This window comes from Aythya ferina (genome assembly GCF_964211825.1).
Source record: "Aythya ferina genome assembly, chromosome: 8".
NCBI lineage: Eukaryota > Metazoa > Chordata > Aves > Anseriformes > Anatidae > Aythya > Aythya ferina.
In genome coordinates this window covers 32,399,128-32,419,507 of record NC_140304.1, presented here as the reverse complement: position 1 = coordinate 32,419,507, position 20,380 = coordinate 32,399,128, and the positions used below count along the sequence as shown (strand labels likewise).

General features: G+C 37.0%; 1 protein-coding gene across 13 annotated transcripts in view; it reads right to left on the bottom strand.

Moving 5' to 3' along the window:
• The window catches only part of LRRC7 (leucine rich repeat containing 7), a 175,963-nt gene that overhangs the window by 97,066 nt on the left and 58,517 nt on the right, over positions 1-20,380 (bottom strand). For all 13 annotated transcript variants that reach the window (XM_084527464.1, XM_084527460.1, XM_084527472.1 and 10 more), the window contains exon 3: positions 46-248. In XM_084527464.1, coding sequence (XP_084383590.1) covers positions 46-248 — 203 coding nt within the window. The remainder of the gene's footprint in view (positions 1-45; positions 249-20,380) is intronic.

Here is a 20,380-nt window from a genome sequence, read left to right as displayed (position 1 = left end):
GAACATAACTTTTAACATCTGTATTACAGGAAGGACACGGATTACCTTGGGTAGCTCTTCAATTTGATTGGCATCTAGATAAAGCTCCTCTAACGTCCGTTCAAAGTTAAAAACCTCCTTTGGCACCTGCTGTAAGCCACAGTGAGAGTAATCCAACACTGAAACAATCTCCTCTTCACCGCGAAAACACCGGCATGGCACCAAGCGGCCAATAATTTTCCTTTTGGTTGTCATCTCCAAGCAGGGCACTGAAAAGAAAGGGGAAAAACACTTTTCTGAAACTATCAACATGTTTGGAACTCCCTCTTTATCAAGATCAGAGTCTAATTAATTATTTATTTTCCTGAGGGGTATCTGTAATTTGCATGTCTCAATCTACTTTTCCACAAAACACAGAAAAGTGAGATTTGTCAGTGCAACCACAAGAAGCAATCTCAGTATCTTGTCTATTCCCCTACACTGGGATAGAAAAAAACACGTCAAGACCATCCACAATTCTTGCTTTCCTTAATGATGGAAATTAACTGTGGAAATGCTACACATGTGATCACATTCACCAGACAGAGTACAAAGTGACATCTTTCACACTCTGTGTTTTTATCCTTTGCTCGGTTTGACCATGAGTCAGTGAAGTGAATCAGTCATAGTTGTTTGGTTTCTGATTCTCTGTGACAAATGCACAATTGTACCTCATTTCTCTGAAATCAACAGAATTCCTTGGCTTTCCACAGTTATTGGTGGAATGTATTCCTTGTCTTTTTGACCATACAAATAAAGAGAAGAATATGGAAACTTAATTGGTTATGAAACTACAATAACAGAAAGCCAACAGTTTGTTTACCTGTCATTCCTGCTTATCTCCTGCTATCTTAGGCTGTGGAAACTCAGGGAAGTGACTTAGCAGAAATCCCATTAATTTTTCTGCAGCAGAATACACTGCTGGGATATTTCACCTCAGTCTGTTCCCTAACTTCAAATCTAGATGTCAGTTCTACAGATTTTCCTTGCACAAACAATTTATACAAGCACATCTAATTCTTGTGAGTAAGTTTCAGCTTATAATATTTTGCTAAAAAAAATACTAACTTCTTTTGAATTGAGAGAAGACTCAATAAGTAGATTTTCTATGCATCAAGCAGTCTCAGCTTCTAAAAATGTCAATATCTGTTTGAGATGTAATGTTAACCAGTTTATAAATAAATCAGGCTGTTCTGAAACATATCACCATAGAGCCAAGAAGGTCTAAACCCTCATCTTCTATTTTTTAAACCACTTACAAGGTTTTGAGTTACATTTATGAGAAGAATGTACAAAATCAGTCCAAGCAAAGCAAAACTCATCGGGATCCTCTTTCATGGAATGCCAGTGAAAAAGCAACCATGTATTCATGCAAAAAAAAAAATAATCCATAGAGATAAACAATGCAGTCACGCAACATTTCTTGCTAAAACAGCACAAATTATAGCACGTAGTGTCAATTTGTGCTCTCCTTTGTCTTCTCATCCATTACAAGGAACAGCAGCTCCTCAAATGCAAGAAATCCAGTTTCATGTAAGTATAACTGAAGGGAAACAAGTCATTTCTGTTCCTGGACCATTCCTTGTTCACTGAGCTGAGCTGTATTTGCATATGAGTAAGTATAGATACTTCATGTTGTTTCTTAAGCCATTATTTGTCTGATATGTAACATGAAAAAAAAGCATTGGTCAAATAATGCCCCTTTTGTGGTTCTGCAGGAATTTTATACCGTGTAATATGTTGTTATTTCAGAGGTAAGTAAAACACTCAAATGTTATATTTCCTTGTTTAAATTTTATTAGCTCTTAATCTGCCTCTAGCAATCCCAAGGAGATAGGCATACAAATACTGCCAGAAAAAATACTGTTTTTTCATGTTCTCAAGGAGACCAAGATGCTGGAAGAACAGCAGTGAAATCAGAGTGCAGCTGGTTATTCACTGGGCAGTGCCAACACGTTTCTGCTGGCTGATTTTGGCTTAAGGGTAAAGCTTCAAACACAGAAAAAGGTAATTTTGTAATTTAGCTTGACCTGATGCCAAGTTTGCTTGTATAACATAAAACTTAGCTTAATTACAGTCAGCTGATGCAATTAAAACATTTTCATAATAAAGCATACATAAACTTCTGAAAAAATAAAAGTAGAAGACTCATAGGAACATAAAAAGAAGCTATTCATTTTCAAGCTAATAAATGACATCATCATTAATTTTTATTTGAGTTCTAGCAGTGGGATAGTCCATTGCAGAACACAAACACCACCGCAGTGAAAATCTGGGGATGTAACATGGCACTCAAATTTACTTTATCTGTGAACCTCAATTGTAAACATTCCTCATTTAAATTTCTCACACCAGGAACACTGGATCCCCTATCACATTTCGTACACATCCTGTTTCTTGGTTGGCACTTATAATTTCCTGTGATAAATTATTTTAGTATTCCCCCTAATTTTCCATTTCAGCTTAAACTCTGTTGGGTGATTTCAAACACACTGGGGAGGAAAATTCCCAGATCCCTGCTCCAGACCCAGTCCCAGAGGAGAAAGCCCACCACCCCAGCAGTGCTCCCAGGAGGGAGAGGCAGCACACACGCTGCACCCAAGTGGTGGCACCCGTGCTGTGCAGGCCCTCTCCCTTGTCCCTCTAACCCAGTTCCCTCTCAGATCAGGGCTTTCACCAATTTCTGTGCACCAGGCAGATGTCACGGATGCAGGGAAGGCAGCGCTGAGGCCTCACAGCCTCCCACCTTCTCCACTTTGCCATATGGCCAGCATCCATGCCAGGCCACAGAGGGTATGCAGCTTGACCACTGACACCAATTAGCAATGTGTCTTCTGTTCCAGAAATCATCCCAAATGGCTCACTTGAGATTACAAGATCAAAACAGATGAAAATTGTAAAAGCATTGGCCACAGAATAAGTCTTTCACAAGAAAAAAGAAATTAGCTAGCAAGCTGCACAGCCTCTTTGTATTCAAGCATAGGAAGCAGCATTTGCAACTGCATATTTCAGACCATGACACAATACAAATAGATGCCCTTGGAATATCAAATTATTTGTAGCTTTTCAAGGCATTCGAAGATAATGAACAATTGAACAGTGACATGTACTTCAAAAACTATTCAGAAAAACATTCTTCCCATAGGCATTACAAAGCACTTAGCTTTGCATTATTCTCCTCTACTGTAGGCAAACGCATAAAACAAACCTCACATTCCATTTTAATAGAAACCCAGAACAATAACAGTGTAATGGAACAGCTAGAAAATGTACAAATAGCGATGAAGTGATAGAACTGCACTAAGAATAGCAATTACAACAGCAAAAACATTAAAAAAATATTTTTTTTTTTTGCTTATACAAACAAAAGTACTTCTATTCCTATAGTACATAAAAATACCTGTAATTTCTCATTCAATAGAAAACTGTTTTTAAAAATTAGGAAAAAAATGCAAAGGATAAACAAGTGATTTAATTACACTGTCTTCCTCAAAGGCTAGGATAAGACATAGTTTTTATGTCGAAGTAATTTGTTGGGATTATTTGGTTATCTGTTGGAACTGTCATCTTCAGAAAACAAACAAACAGAATGCTATTTGGATAGACCAGCAATCTCTAGTAATCACTGTTTAAGAAAAGATCAATAATAGAATAAGGAAGGTATTGAAGCAGAATTACAGTGCATTGCTAAGAATTTCTTGCAAAAATTAGTGTAAAGTTACTTTACTGAAGAAACCTGTGCTTATAGAACACTTTTTGGAAGAATGACCATAGGAAATCATGAAATTTAATATATTTTGGTGAGAAGTGATTTTGCATGTGTCCATAGTCTACTCCTTTATATATCCTCTGCAATTAAAACAAACAATAATGCTGGAAAACCCTGTTAAAAGTCCCCTGGGACTTCCTTTTCACACTGTTCTTTGCAGACATTTCAGAAAGCATCAGTATAGAATTACAAGACCTGTGATACAATTGAAAGAAGTAAAATTTAATGCCCTGTGGACTAATGGCTTTTAAACCCTTCATTAATTTCTACCCCAGACTAATTCCAGCTTTGGTAATTATACTTTTCTTACCTACATTTTAGTTCTTCATAATTTTCACAAAGCTTTTTTTTTGTTCCGATAGTTACTACAAGAGGATTGCTTATTCAGGTCTTTGGAAACCCAGCCCAAGTCTAGAAGAGTCAACAGGAAGCCAAACTCCTGGTTTGGGGAGGTTGCCACCATATACGCTGCTGCTTCATAAAATTTCTTAAAGCTTGTAAGTGATAAAGTCTTCCTACTTCCTTATAGAAATACTAGTCCTTAGTACTTATCCCCATTTAAACCAGTGAAAAAAATGTGATACTCAATAGCTGAGTATTACAGGTCATTCCTCAGCATGAGTCACATGCTATATATTAATATATATTATATATATACAATATCAAAAATTTATATCACAGTCAAAAGTCAAAGAATTTCAGGGATGAGGCTGTCTATTCAGTTGCACATGTAAGAAAACTAAATTTTCAACAATATTCAACAGACCACACGTAGATACCCTCAGCAACTTGGAAAGCTATGAAGTCTTTGTTCTGCAAAGGCAGTACAAGCAGGTGGATTTTTTTTCAAAAGCAGAACTAGGATAACATGTACATCTTTTATTTTTATTTATTTATTTGGAATTCTGCTTAAGGAAATTCATTATCTTCTTAATTAATAAATATTTCTAAACAACTGCATACATAACAAAATATAATGCACAATTACTCAACATTTCAGAATAACAAAATAAAAAGCAAACATTTTTTTCCCCACAAAAGCTTAAAAATGTTTTGGCCTATTTTCTAAAAACTTTTTTTTTTTTTTTTTTTTTTTAATACGTCCTTTCTAGAATTAGATTAAAGAAACTATGAAAGAAGCATAAATATAAACTGCTATTTATCAGCTTAAGCAAGCATCTCATTATCGTTATCTTCATTTTATTCTCTTACAAAGCGAATTCCTAATCTAAGGAAAATAGAAGTTTTATGGAAATTAATTAGAATAAAATCTAATCTCTTATTAATTAATGGATCTTTTGTGCAGTAAACCCACTAATCCCTGTTTCTTGATAATCATGAGAAAACTTCTCCTTACCTATTTAGACAAAGAAAATTGTTGTATGGCTCAAAAAACTTTGATTTAAAGATGGAAAAAACTATCTCAACAAAACTTCAGTTCTCTTGAAAGAGTAGGAGAGAGAGTAATTTTTCACAAGATACAGTATAGAAGAATTTTGTTCGTCACCTCAGAAACCTTTCCTGCTACAGTGGGCCTATACACCTTTAGATGTAGCCTTTTTCCTTTTTTGGTCAAAAAGCAATTCAAAGTTCATTAAAAAAAAAAAAAAAAATCAAGTAAAAGTAATTTCTCTGAACATATTCTTACCTAGTTGGTTTAGTTATACACTATGTGGTGCGAAATGGTATCATCAATATGTTTTACTTCACCATTAACAGCATTAAAAAACCTTGCAAGTGGCAATTACTGGGCAAGCAATTTGAAAGACTTGTAATGTGAAAACTAGTTTCAAATTGCCTTTGGAAGCCACCAGATCTCTTGTTAATAGTCCATTTAAGCCAAGAATATACAAATTCAGTATTTGAAAGATTTGACTGCAATTATAAAGATCGCTTTCTTGATCATCACAGACCTACAAAACCTCAAATTTATTTGCATGTTAAAACAAACAAACAAAAAAACACAGGGTAGAAAGTACTGGTACGACAATTTTAAAAAGCTGTGGGATTCACAGGTTTGCCTGATATCAGCCAGCACTGATTCTCTTCACCCGGCCTTAAGCCAGCTCTTCTAGAGCAAGTTCCCCAGGACTGCTGTGTGTTAGTACCACTGCTGCTGCAGGGCATCTGCTCCACACACGCAGGTTCTTCAAGCTCTTGAACATCTTCATGAATAAGAATAATTTTAAAGCATTGAAGGAAATTTAAATTTTTAGAAGCAAACAATAGTTCTCTAATATCTTTTTCAAAAGCCTCAAGTAGATATATGAAAAAAGAATTTGTAAAGTGTTACTGTTAAGAACTCCAGAACTTGCCTCTATAACTGGTTGTATAAGCCAATTTTTCTTTTTGTGTTTTCCAATATAGATTGGTAATGAATTTATTTTACTTCCAAACAAGTGTTTGATGTAACACTCCCTTCATGTATTTCTTTTCACAGGAAAGTCTCAGTTCCCAATGTGCTGCCATGATCTGTGATCTGAGTCCACATTCAAACAAAAAAGAAAAACGTTGGATAATAAGGACTTTAGGACCAGCCCACGTTACCTGACAAGGTATCAACATAAAATGATCTCTGCTGTTAAAATTTCATTCAGAAAACTCCGCAAGAAATTGCAGAGTGTAAGTAATCTGGTAGTGCTGGAAAGTTACCGAGAGATCCCGAGAATAAAGAACACAAAAGTGTGAATGAGAGTATTACAAGGCTGAAATGAGTAATAACGGTAACATTTGCCAGAGGGTTCAGAAAATATTAATTATATTCAAACAGCAGACAATTCGCTTCACTGCATTCTTTGTCATACATCACAGATAAGTGATGATTTTTCTGTTCCTTTTCTTTCCCTTATTATCAGCATAATCAACAACATTAATATGCTAATATGTTGGTTCTCTGCAGTGCGTTACACTGTCAAGCTTAGAAATCACAAATATGTCAACCCCTGTACCAGGCCCAGTCTCCATCACCCCCTTCTAGCTCTCCGAGAAGTCACCACCACCAGAGGAGATGGAAGCAGAGCACAATTCCTTGCGATACCCATGGAGCCCTGCACCCCATCCCACCTGGGCTACCCGAGGCAGGGAGCCAAGCCCCCCTGCGACCCCACAGGGGCCACCCATTGTGGACCACCCCTGCACCCCTCACCTTCACAGTGCCAGCTTAAACCCTGACAGCACAGCTGGCTGATTGCAAGGGGAGGCTGGAGCCCAAACTCCTCAGCCACTATTTCTTTTCCCGGTGCCATTCCCTCCTTTCAACCATGCCTAGCAGATGGTAGTACTGCTTTTTCTCTTCAAATCCCATAAAGTAGTTGTTTTGCTAAACAGAAGTGTTTAGCCTGATTTCTGATTCTACAGCTGCTGAAGGCACAGACAGTACGGAAGGTACTCCTCTGGCCCCAGGGGGGTGTTGGGAGTTTTCCCATTCATACAGGTCAGAATTTCATGTTATATTTTCTGTGCTGAAACAGATTTGATAATAGGGACTAGGAATATGAAATGGAACAAAGCTGAGAATATGGTTGGAATTTAAAAAAATATCTTTTTCTTCAGTCTTTCTGCACTGATATTCCTCTAACACCTCTAGCACCGGCCAGGCATTCACTTTTCTTTTCTCTTCTCTCCTTTAATTAATTATGTGCGCTGTGTAGGAGATTTACATTGTGTCCATTTTCAATCCAAATCATTGAAATAATTAGGGAACTTCAAAGCACTCATAGTCCTCTTAATTTGCAGTACAAGTTTTCATTTATAAAAACAGCACTATGAATAATTTAGATCTCTTAAAAACTGCAGAAAGATTATATCTGTGTGTACAAGCTGTGCCCTCTTCATTCAGCTCTTAGTGTTTAACTCTGCTGCTCACCCTTCTATTATGTTCACATCATAGAACCACAGAACCATCCAGGATGGAAAAGACCTGTAAGACATCTGAGCTTTGTCTTGTAGGAAACTCAGGATGAGTTTCACCCAAAATTCATGCTGGGATGCTCCAGTGGCACCCAGTAGGCACACTGCTCCTTCCCAGCCTCCCGTGAGTGCCCTCCAGATGTCCCAGAAGAGGAGACCCACACACGTCTCGAAGGTGCTCACACAACACCTAATGTGTCTGCATTGACCCTAAAGGCTGGAGGTCACATAGTATTTGAGGATCAAAGCAGGGAGTCTTTCAAGGCCTGGGACCTCATTTCTGACTGACTGTGATGATATTTGGGAGAAAATAAATAAATAAATAAATAAATAAAATCAAATATTATTCATTGAAATTTTGCTAAATTCTGCCTTGAATAACCAGAACTTTAACCCTCTGTGACAAAGGATCAAATCTTTACCTTTTCTACCAAGATATTCATTGGTATCAGTGAAAGTTTACTATTGGTCTTGCCTTGAAATTCCTAAGCAAGTTTTTCTGAGGAAATATTTATGGAAGCACTTAACCTTAGGCACTGATGACACCTAGAAGAGACAGTTTAGTGAAATCAAAAAAGTTTTTGTTTGTTTGTTTGTTTGTTTTTACATTTCAAAACTGTATCCTATTCCCCTTAAAAACAGTTTTTCCATTACCTTATGGAAAATTCCAGTTTTGTTCAGTTTGCTATTACACAAGAACTGTCAGAATTTCAGTAATTCATTGCATGCTAGTAGCAAATGTTGAAAAATAATAATAATGCTTTTAATTGCTAGAAACTACAAATAGTTTGATGGCCCACTGTTCAGATACTTAAGCAGGAGCAAGTGCCAATAAGCTAAGAAGAGAAATAACCTTATTTATGAAGTGTGCTTTCTGGAATCTGGGAAATTTACATTTAAGCTTAGATCTTTGATTTATTTCAGCTTTTACTTGAAGTAATTCTTTAGTTTAAAAGATGATTTGGTATGTAATTTATTATGAAATATGCTTTATTTCTTGCCTTATGGTTTTTGCTGCCAATATCAAGGCCAGAACTGCTATCCAAAGGAATAGTATAGAAAACATAATTTACCTGCTAAATACATTAACTAAACAAATTGCTATTTAAATATGACTTTCATTAAGTCTGGTTTTCTTCCTCATAGAGGAAAGGGATCGTACAGAATACCCAATTACTTTCCAGTGCTTTACATCACAATCTGTCTGCATTATTCGTGACATATTAATCAGCTTAGCAGGAGCTTACTCCAGGAAAACTGTATTCGTTTTGCTGAGCTTGCAGAATGAAAGTTCCAGAGATAATAACGTGCAACTCCAAACTGCAGTTAGAAAAAGAAAGTTTTAATTAACAGGGACAACTATGACTCACAACGAAAGCTGATCTGAAAGAGCCCAGGCAGAGGTGTGCTGGGACAAGGGCTGTCTTTCTTCCTCCTCACTGCCACCATGCTCAGCGTAAGATACAATCACATTGCAGCAGATACTACCAAAGTCCAAAATACAAGGAGATTAAGCTGATTTTTGACATGTCCAAAACATGGTTACATTTGAAAAACATGTAACCAACTGCCCAGAAAATACATGTTGCTCGCTCACCATGGTAAATGTTCAACATGTGTCTACAAACTTTTTTTTTTTTTTTTAAAAAAAAGCAAACTTTTGCTTTCTGAAAAATAGAAAATTGTCAATCATAAAAAGAAAAGTGCAAGCCTTTTTTTGCCAGCCTTCTCCATCACTGAAGCACCACCTCGAGACAGTTTCCCACGTACCTTTCTACCATTGGTCATATGCAACTAAAACCTCATCCTCTGCTTATTCTCCCCCTTCTCTCTACAGACCTCATATTTTGAGAAGAAAAAAAAAATAAATCCATCACTGCCATCAGTTTATCTTTCCTTCATCATTCTATCCCCCTTCCAAGCTACAGATTAAATTTTTTTTTCATTGCTCCCCATTTCTTTCACCATATCCACTAATGCTGTAATATGCTTATATGTATGTTCGTAAATTGGATTATCAAAATGCAAAAGCCTGTATACCAAAATGCCAGCACAAGCGCAATCTCAAAACTACCCATGAAAATTGGTTACTCAAATACAAGAGTGCAATTTGTCATCTAAACAGGCATTCATCTCTACAAATACCTCACTACCTACGAATACCTGAGTACATCTCCTTTGTATTTCAGTGTGTATAGTAGCTGCCACAATTCCCTCTTGCTAATTTTAGGTAGAATCAAGTAATTAAATCTGAACTTTCAACACCAATTAGTCCCATCATTACCCTTGAACAGTGACGTACTAAGTATAAACACCCTCAAATAAAGGCCTCCAGAACTTGGGGATTGCTGATTTCATCTTCAGAGCTTAAAATATATTTATACTAGGAAAAGTTCCTTTTATTTCAGTAAGGACTATATTATATTATGTAATTACAGAATTATGACTTTTTTAGATGAATGCATACATTGGAAGTATCTTCGCAGAGCATTCTTTTTCTGCCCAACCATACTGTTTTTTCATTAAAATCTTGCAAAGTTCAAATTCTGTGGCAGGAAGAAATCTTGGGAAGCTACCCTAAAGGAAGGCCTAACAAGAAACACCACAAGAGAAGAGAAGATGCAGACTGATGCAAAAATGGTTTATGACTCTTAGACAAAGTTAATGATGCCATGGCAAACAAGCAAACTTATTTACTGGTATTTCATGAGTAAGTATCACAGTTCATTGAACACACACCAAGAATATTTAAGACTAGGAAAAGACACCACAAGTAATTGGAATTAATAATTTCTGGTAAATGTTTTCTTACAATTTGCTTTCACTTTCCTAAGGACAGCCGTGGGTGGCACATTCTCACTTTCTGCAGGCCAGTTTTTGACACATGAATGCATTTTGCAGTTTTCTCCGTTTGTTGTTTATACATGCTTTGCCACTGTCCACTGCCCCATCATCCAGAACTGAATTCAGAAAAGCACCCTGTGCCACATCAAACCCATGTCTTCTTTTTGGGCAGCGTGGGGCTGTCCCTGCTCCTGCCCCCTGCAGGACCCATGCTATTGCCCTGCCCCACACCACCGCCTCCAGCTGCGGGGCCGCTGCTACCTGGGACCTCGGGAGCCCAGCAGAACAGGAGGGCAGGCCGTTCGGGGCAGATACGGACTGTCTGCTTACATTCTGTTAGCTAATTTTCTGGCTTATGTCTATTCTCTCTACTCTTCCAACAGACAAATCAATTTTACCCAGCCATTTGCTGGTTATTTTTTTGCAGAATACCCAACTTCCATTACCATCACGCCCACTGTTGAATCAGACATCCTTGCCAAATCCACATGCTAATGCTACACCAGGAGACACCCCTGCTAACAAGAAGCAGTCACCTCCTCATCTTTTGCCATGTGAAAGTTCAAGGTCTGGAGCAAGCTAGTCCCATAGGCTCACTTCCTGGTCATCACCTTAGTGTGCAGATTTATTCCACCTCAAGTTAGTGGTTGGCAACCCATGGGAAAAATAATGCAGGCTATTCAAAACAGGGCATTTGAAAAAAAATAAATGTATTTCTAAAGGTTTTCATCAGCAGAGGGCTCTAGAACTACATTCTCTTAGGTATAGTGCTCCCTCCCATGATTAATCTGTCCCAGTTTTTTTTAGTCAATTAACATGCTGTTCTTATGGTACAAATGTTCTCTAAAAAATTCTCACAGCTGAGCTGTCAAACACTGAAATTCAGTACATTGGAATGTCAGGTTTTTAACAAAGTCCTGGAGTTTGTAAAGTATAATCAGAAGTTTAATGCCCAATTATGCAATCTTAGCAATAACTTTCTGAAGAGAATTTTATTGCTTTTACTGTAAACTGGGACCATCAACCAGAACTGTGCCAAACTGTTTCACTCAAGGAATACAGAGGCTTGATTCTTAATGGAGGGGTTCATCAGATTTCATCAGAAATTAGAGGTGTGAATATACCAACGGAAGAGTCAAGCTCTTTGGCCCATTCTCTCCATGCAGTAACAATGATTTTCTTTGTTTTGTGGTGTTGTGTTTTGTTTTGCTTTTTCCTTAGTATTTCCCTTGCTTATTCATGCTTTTGTCTGGTGGTCATAATTAAATTGTTAAGTATTCATTCTTACAAAACATAAGGTCTCTCCTTGTCTCAGCTCATTTAGTTTAGCAGACGTTCTTCAAGGGCTAAGATACCTCCCCTGAGCAAACACAATGAATACTAAAAGTCCAAATTAATTTCTCACAGCCTGAAATAAGATAAAATAAATATGGACAAAGCACTAAGCAAAATTTTAGCATCCACCTACCTGCTCAACTAAGTCTTAGCTGTATATAAACAGTGATGGCCTTTTGGCAGCAATTTATAAATAGCCATACAACTTCCATTGTACAATCTGCTCTGGCTACAAAAAAAAAAAAAAAAAAAAAAAAAAAAAAAAAAAAAAAGGAGAACAAACACAGCCTAGAGGCTTTAAGCTAGAGAAAAGTGAAACACAGAATTTGTTGTCCTTGACTGAATTAGCAACACTATGGTATTTTAATGGGCATGTTTTCTGTACTAGGTACCTGCTAGTAAAATCATTTGGACAACTAGAAGCCAGGGCAAAAGCTCCACTGAAGCAGGTACTAGGTTAACACCAATCAGCACTGAAAAGATATGCCCAGACCTGACTGACTTACAGTGATGCCATAATATTCATACCACTATTTGCAGAGATGTTCAAATATACTCCTAATCACATTTTTAAATGTTCGGGAACATTTTAAATTCTTTAAATTCCTACAGAAGCAGTCAATAATATCATTTAATCTACTTCAGAATGCAACGCTCAAGCAGTTGCATTTTATGAGGATTTAGCAAGTTCTCCTGAACTGCGTCAATGTAGTATTTGATTTGCCTGTTTCCATAATCAAACCGAATAAACCCTATTTGTCATTCTTACAATGTAAGCAAAAGAATCAAGGATTATCTTGAAAGTTTTATAAATTTAATCTAGGCAGTTCATGATTTCAGCAGTTTATTCCAAGTTAAGTTATTCTTGCAACCTTCTATTGGTAACTGAAAATCCTGAATTGATAACTTTCTCTACATGAACAGCACAGCAGGACATGGTCCACAATACCTACTCAAGTGTCCTTTCGTATTTGACAATTTTTCTTTACTATTGCCTGACCCACCGAAAGACTTTAATGCTAAATTATACTGAGAGATTTATAACATGCTTGTAATACACACAAATTGAAAGATGCTTAATCGCTTTTCAGTCTCTATATGGCTTATTTTTATGTGACTCAGGGAAGGCAACAGAAAGGGCTGCTGTATGGATACAGATGTCCACATGAAAAATAAACAACCCATGCACTGAATGTGCAGTCCTTAGCTCTGGGTGATCACTGAACAACACTGCACATAAAGAAAAGAAGTTAGAGAGCATGCATTTCCTAATATACTACAGGTAATCAGCTCTTGTAACTTGGAGGTGATTCTGCTAAGATCAATGACGCACATTTCTTCTTTGGGTTTCATAATACCAAAATAAAAAATATTTCCCTCAGGAATTGACTTAAAATAATGTTCATAACTATCAAGGTATTTAACTCCATCTATTGAGTGGTAAGGAAGGTTACCTTTTAACCGATAGCAGAAGATATGGACTACAAGACACCACCAACAGAATCATTACTGCTCATGGCTTGAGAGGCTACACACATAAAGAACAACATTTAACTCTAATTGCCACCTTCCAGGTCTTCCAGTATACCCACTATTTCCAGCTCTCAGCTATGCTGGTTTTGACAGTTTCACACCGTGTTGTCATGCAAGAGAGGGACTTGCAGAAAACCCTTCTGCAGAAGACATTGCAAAAGCCAGCAGAAAGTACTGGGGAGCACCTTTAAGGCATAAGCTTTAGAGCCAGCTTCTCAGCCTCTTCAGAGGTTCATTGATTTGAAGGCACGTAACTGCAGACTGAAATCATAGAAAAAGAGTATCGCTCTGCTCAGTGTCAGCTACCTGTCGGAAAAAATACATTGATCTGAAAATGAGGACAGGCAAAATGATGGCTGCAAGAACAAGATCGGGACAGTATCCATTATTTTAATGCGGGAGAAAATAAGAGTATTTGGAGAGGGACATGAAAGAATCTGGAAATGCATGAAAAATCACCAGCAGTCACGATGATTAGAGAGAAGAAAAGCAGGAACAGGTAGAGGTAGTGGAGAATGAGAACAAAAGCCGAACATGTGGCTGAAGGAAAGCATTTAGTCAATACACAAGAAAGAGTAAATTGCAAATCCAGCAAAGGGATGCAATGATAGCTTTACTGATGAACCACTGTACTTTGATCTCATAGCAACTGCCACAGACCTTTTTATCTCTATAAAGAGGTGATTACAGCTTTGCTGGGTCAAGTGACATATGGATCAAGACTGCCCAGAGTACAGTACTGTAAGTGCCACTGAACCGCATTAGAAACTGAACATGAACATCTGAATTTCAGCCTGAATGAGGAAAAAACATTTGGAACAGCTTGGAATGAATCCCGTTTCTCCCTCCCACCAAGGAAAACAGATGGCATCAGAAATATGAACAACATCCTAACAGTCCATGCTACTGTTCTTAACGAATAAAAACAGAGAGGCAGAGAAGTATAGGATAAAAAGAACTTTCCTGGTGAATTATGACATCCTACTATGGCTTACAACCTTATCTTTTAATCTATTACCTAAATTCTTCAACTCCATCTCCAGTCAAATGGTTTCTTGCTCCTGCTGAGCCCTACTGGAATGTTCTTGTAGACATTCATTTTTTCTAAGATTCATACTCCCATTAATAACTGACCTAAAATTATTCAGAGGCTATTTATACCTACTTACTCCTTTGCCAAGAGGCTCATTTATAGGTATGAACTTTATAGAATAGACACAGATCTAACGGAAGAAGGAAATTCAGAAGAAGCAAAAGAAACTTATGAAGTCATCAAAAACATTCCTCCTTGCAGAATCTTTTTTTGACATTATCTGATGATCTAAGGCATAAACAAAAAAAAATTTCTAAAGCACTGTAATTTAAACTGACTTTACTTTTTTCCTTTACCATAATAAAAACATAAATACAGCAATAAAAAATAGTGCATGAAATGGCTTCTCTATCAGCAAAACGAAGTCATGTATAGCTGTCATGGGCTCCCCCAGCCTAGCACAGCAGTGTGGCCAGGCGCCTGGAGCACGGCATAAGCAGAGAAGCTGAGAGAGGTGGGGATGCTCTGCCCCCAGAGCAGAAGGGGCAAGGTAATTTAACCGCTGCCTTCTACATACATGTACTACAGGCAGGGGGATGACAGAGGGGACAGATCTAGGCTCTTTTCAGAGATGCACAAGAAAAGGCCAAGTGTTAATAGATAAAAGTAATAGCACAGGAAATTTTGACTAAATAAAGGAAAAAGGTCTCTGTAACAAATGCACGGCACTACAATGGGTGGGCCAGAGTCTGAGGAAACTTCATCTCTGAAGATACTCAAGAGGATGAGCAGCCTAATTTAACATCAAAGCTGGCCTTGTTTTGAGTAAGGAGTCGGACCAGAGACTCTTTGCTTCTCAATTTTAGTAACTCTAAGGTTCTACGATTTGGTAAGTTCAACTCGTACACTGAAAATACATGTATATGAGACTAGGGAAAAGAATTTAGACAAAGGGCATTTAAAGCTCTCCTTTTTATCAGGTGTCCTCTTTCATTACATAATGTAGAAGCCTGGGAAAAGATTTTGTGGAGATGAAACATATCCTGCTTCTTCTAAGATATCTGCATTGTTATGATCCTCAAAAAAAAAAAAAAAAAAAAAAAAAAAAGCATTCGCAACTATGGTTATGGTGTCTTGTAGAATAGTAAATAGACATAAACTATACTCCTAAACATGCTTGCTGCCTGTTCAATGACAGAAAACCTCTACCTTAGCAATTTTAAATGTTTGGTTGGTTTACATCTTATTTGTAAATAGCTATTTACAACGTATTGTGTAATTGCTCCCTTTACTCTTCAAATTTAACTTAAAAACTCCAAACACTGTACACATATTTTACAATTAATTCCTTCCTAGTTATGAAATTTACTCCCTAAAATTGCTCCTATTTTGTGGTTTGGATGCTTACAACTTCCAGCCTGCTCATCTGCTTGTTAACTTTTTAAGACAATGTTTTGAGATTCAAACAGTTGGTTATTGACAGCTACCAAAAGCATGCAGGAATTACTTTAAATTACTTTAAATTTAAAACTTTTTCAATGTTAAAAATCTTTTGAAAATAGGAAATATAATTGGTCAGTATGCTGATATTGTTCAGTTCACAAAACCTTAATTAAGTAAGAAAATGTGAATCTAAGATGTGTGCCTCTCCTACATATTCAATGACATTCACTTCATTAAATGTCTTCACCAAATACCATTTATGCTAAATGTGTTCAAATGCACATTCTACTCTGTTCTCAGCATAACCATTTCTTATCAGTAGAGAGATGTTTTGATGAAATCTATTAAATTGCTTACATTTAAATAAAACTGAAATTTTGACATTTTTTAATTACAGTCTTGCCTCTTTTTGCTCCAAGTAATCTCTAACATATTTATTCATTTGTTTTAATCCTGTCAAAACAGACACAAATCAAAAATTAGTCCTGTTTTCAGGTTGAAACTAACTACTGTGATGAAGCTGGAGATCAACATAAATTTCAACAAGTCTTTCCCTTTGTTATCTCTCTTGTACGTTGACAACATCCAGATCTAAATGTTCAGTGTATCATAGGACCAATTCCAAATAGTCTCTTAGGTTACCTTAAATTGGCAATTACAAATGAAAGAGCAAGTGTTACAGTGTTCATTCTAATATGATGAAATCTATTGCTAAATTCTAACGAATGGACATTTCTGCTTATGCACCTGGCCTTATTTCTGTATCATAAAAAATTAAAAGGATTTTTTTTTCTTACTTGTTTGATGTAAATAGAGATATCTAAAAAAAATAACAAATATAACAGGAGAAAGTTTGCAGCTGTGACATCAATTTCTGATGGAAACGGAGACAAGCTAATCAATTCCCTAACTTTATGTCCAGATGTTCAAATATTCAGGAACAAGACAAGTATCAAACTTCTCATATCTATTATAAGTGCCCTGTACTTCTGCATAACACTCAGAGGCTGCAGTCAAATTGGACTAGTCAAAAACGATGGAGCTTAGTCCCCATTCCAAAAACTTTGTAACCTGATTTCACAGCACGGGCAAACAAACAAACGAAACAGAAATGACAGGGCTGGTAGAAACAAGGTATTCTGGTAACATGCTGGTACATTTATTTTCATTAGCAAAAATCTACAACCCATTACATACCTGTCCACTTCCTGGAGTTAGGCAAACAGTATGGAAGGTTTACAAATAACTGCCTTAGTTATTTAAACCAGAGAAGTCACATGTAATTGGTTATTTACTCTGAATACAAGAGCCTGAAAGGTATTTTGAGGAAAAATGCTGTGAAAACAGTTTTACAAACCAATATGTAGAAAATATTCTGTGTAAGTTGCTAGCCTATAAGCATGGGTGACAGCACTTAAGTAAAAGCTGGGGGACAGACACTGTAAAGTGAAATCTCACTTGAGCTCCTTTCCCACAGTATTTTAAACACTGCTGCTCCCCATTCACTCGCTGAATGGAGGGAAACGTGCTCATGAGCCAGAGGAAGCTGCCAACTCTCCTCCTGTGCTCTGCCAGCCCTACTGAGAGGATGGAAGCCCCTCAGCAGGTAGCAGAGCAGCACAGTGGTGAATCTGGGCTGTTCCCTTCTTATTTGGGGCTTACTCTCTATTTCCAGTTCAGATTGGTTGCAAGCTGAATCAAGAATATATACATGAAAGCACGTACCCAAGTAACAGAGAAACCTGTAAAGTTTGAAAAATTCTAGAGAGATCAGGATGGAAGTTGCTGAACTAGCACTGAGATTTGTGAGCATCAATTTATAACAGAATCCTTTATAATAAAATGATTTCATGTTGTCATCTTATATGATAGAAAGAAGATATTATTTAGCAGACAAAGAACCTGTCTTCTGGATTTAGAAGATGATTATCATAGATGTCAGTCTGATTGAGAAAGAAGTTCATTCTGGTTTAGAACAAGTTGTTTCTTGAAATTTTCTTGAGTTACTTTTTCTCTTGAAGGGAGTTTTCCTAAGAAGAACTGTCAGCTTACAGACGCACATCTGAAATTAGAAAGCTTGTTGAAAAATATTCTGAAGTACGGTATAACTAATATAGCGTGGCTCCCTGGCATTTTCATGACGAAAAGCATACCAAATATTTTTCCTACTTCACGCACATTGGCAGCAGCTAAATTCTAACCCACACTTTTATGATCCTGAAAGATATTGCATATGTATACAAGTGGCCCATTGAAATACAAAGTGCATGTTTTACAAGTGAAGTTAATTCTAGAAAAAGCATACCAGACTGGCATTTTATATTACTTCATGAGTTCATGATATTAAACAAAAATAAAGGAGTAGGTAAACAGAGGATGTTCACTTCTTCCTCTCCTCCACTTCTGAAACATTACATCAGTCAATAAAAAATTTAAATTGGCCAAACTCCTCCGCCTAAGTGTACAGTATTTGCCCTTTCCAAATAGAAATGTCAGACTCCGCTATGACTAAAGATGACTCACAACCAAAATCTCAGCTCCTAACTCTCAGATGAAATCAAGGTTTGAATTTTGCATGTAAACATTTCCTTTCAGAAGTGCATAAACATATACTTCTGAATGTACATTTTAATACTAATATGCATCCATAAACATTAAAATGCAAACTTTCTACATAAAAATGTGTTTTTCTCTTGTTTAGTCATGTTTAAATTGTTTGCTACCCTTATCTGTATTGTCAGTAATTCACAACTTTTTCACGTGTCAGGAGGGGCAATTCCCCCCCCTCAGCACTACGAGGCCACCCCCGGAGTGCTGTGCCCAGCCCTGAGCAGCCCAGCACAGGTCAGGCACAGCCCTGCTGGAGCGAGCCCATTAACGATGATTAACTACGATGATTAACGGACTGGAGCACCTGACACACTGGGCATGAAATTCCACCTGAACGTATGAAAGCGCTATTTTAACGTGAGGGTAGCTGAGCACTGGTGTTGGTTCCCAGAGAGGTTGTGGAGTCTCCACCTGTGGGGCTATGCAAAAACTGTGGGACACGTTGCTTTGCAGCCTGCCCTAGGTGACTGCTTTGGCAGCGGGTTGGGCCAGACACTACCAGGAGGCTGCTGCAAACCTCCACCCTTCTGTGATCCTACAGTTCCATGAAATTTTCTAGTTAAACCTGGACATGTGGATTTCCAGTGGAAATGGAAAGGATACATAGAAGCTCCCTCATCTTTAAAGAGGTAAAAGTGAGAAGTCACACAAAACATGAGTCTTTCTTTCATGAGGAAAAGGAAAGAAGAATCTGAGACAAAGCTCCCCGGCGCTGCTGGCTCCATTTCTGGTTAAATGCAATTGATCTTTTTCTATTAAGAAGAACAAAAAGTAAGGTTTCCCATCATCTAATACAAATTTGATTAATATTTCAACAATGGTGTTACAAACTTTTTGTGTATTACAGAAAATACTGCTGTGCAAGTGTCTGTGTTCCCATACACAGGCAAAAGTAATGAAGTAATGTGAATACCATACTCCAAAAATCCAGACTGAGCATTAATTAGCATCCCTGATGCCATTAAGTTTCATGAAAGTCAGCACACAGAATGAGATTTATCCCCATTCAAAATTTCTTGTCTGAATTCTGTGAAGACATTGCGTGAGGTCACTGAAATTCAGTGTTTCTGATTCAAAATCAATTTTCAAAGTTTCAAGACCAACTTCGGAGCAAAGCTTTTGTTTAAGAATGTATTTAGTAAATTTTATATTAATTCATGTTGTACCAATTGTAACAGTGCACAGTATGGCATGACTTATCATTTCAAGTCATGTAGAAAAATGAAACACTCTGAACTAATTAGAGGAGCAGCTGTTTTTAACACCCATGTGTTAGACTGTGATAACATTTCTAGACTACTGAAAATAGCTGCTCCTCCAATTTACTCACAAGGTGTCTAATATTTTCTGATTCAAACTGTCAAGATGTTCCATTATAGCACAAACAAGAGAAACTTTGACCAAGAAAATAAGGCAAAATGTAGCAGTTTATAGTGGTTTAAAAATAAAATAAAATGAAACAGAGACAATATTTTGACTTTCATGTATATAACATCCATATGCCATGTCAAATAATCTGAAATGACATCAAATGTTATTTTGAACTTTTAGTGACAAATAACCAAGTAATTGAAACAAAAATTAATATATTTCACAGCTATTTTAAAAAATTTAAATCTGACATTTTCCAAATAATTTAGGTAAATTACTTGCATTTCAGAATTAGCTGTCCAACTTCAGATTTTGACAGCTTCAAAAATTTCCTCGAAAGCATGTATGGAACTCTTCTCTTTGAAACAGACTGAAAGTTCCTGGTCAGGAAGGGATCAAAGTACTGCTAACTGTGAGGCAGGAAAAGTGGGTTTGATTATTCACTTTCCTGTGGTGGAATTGCCCTTACTAACTAACGTTTCAGGAGATGGGGTTTGTGCATGCTGATCTAAAGG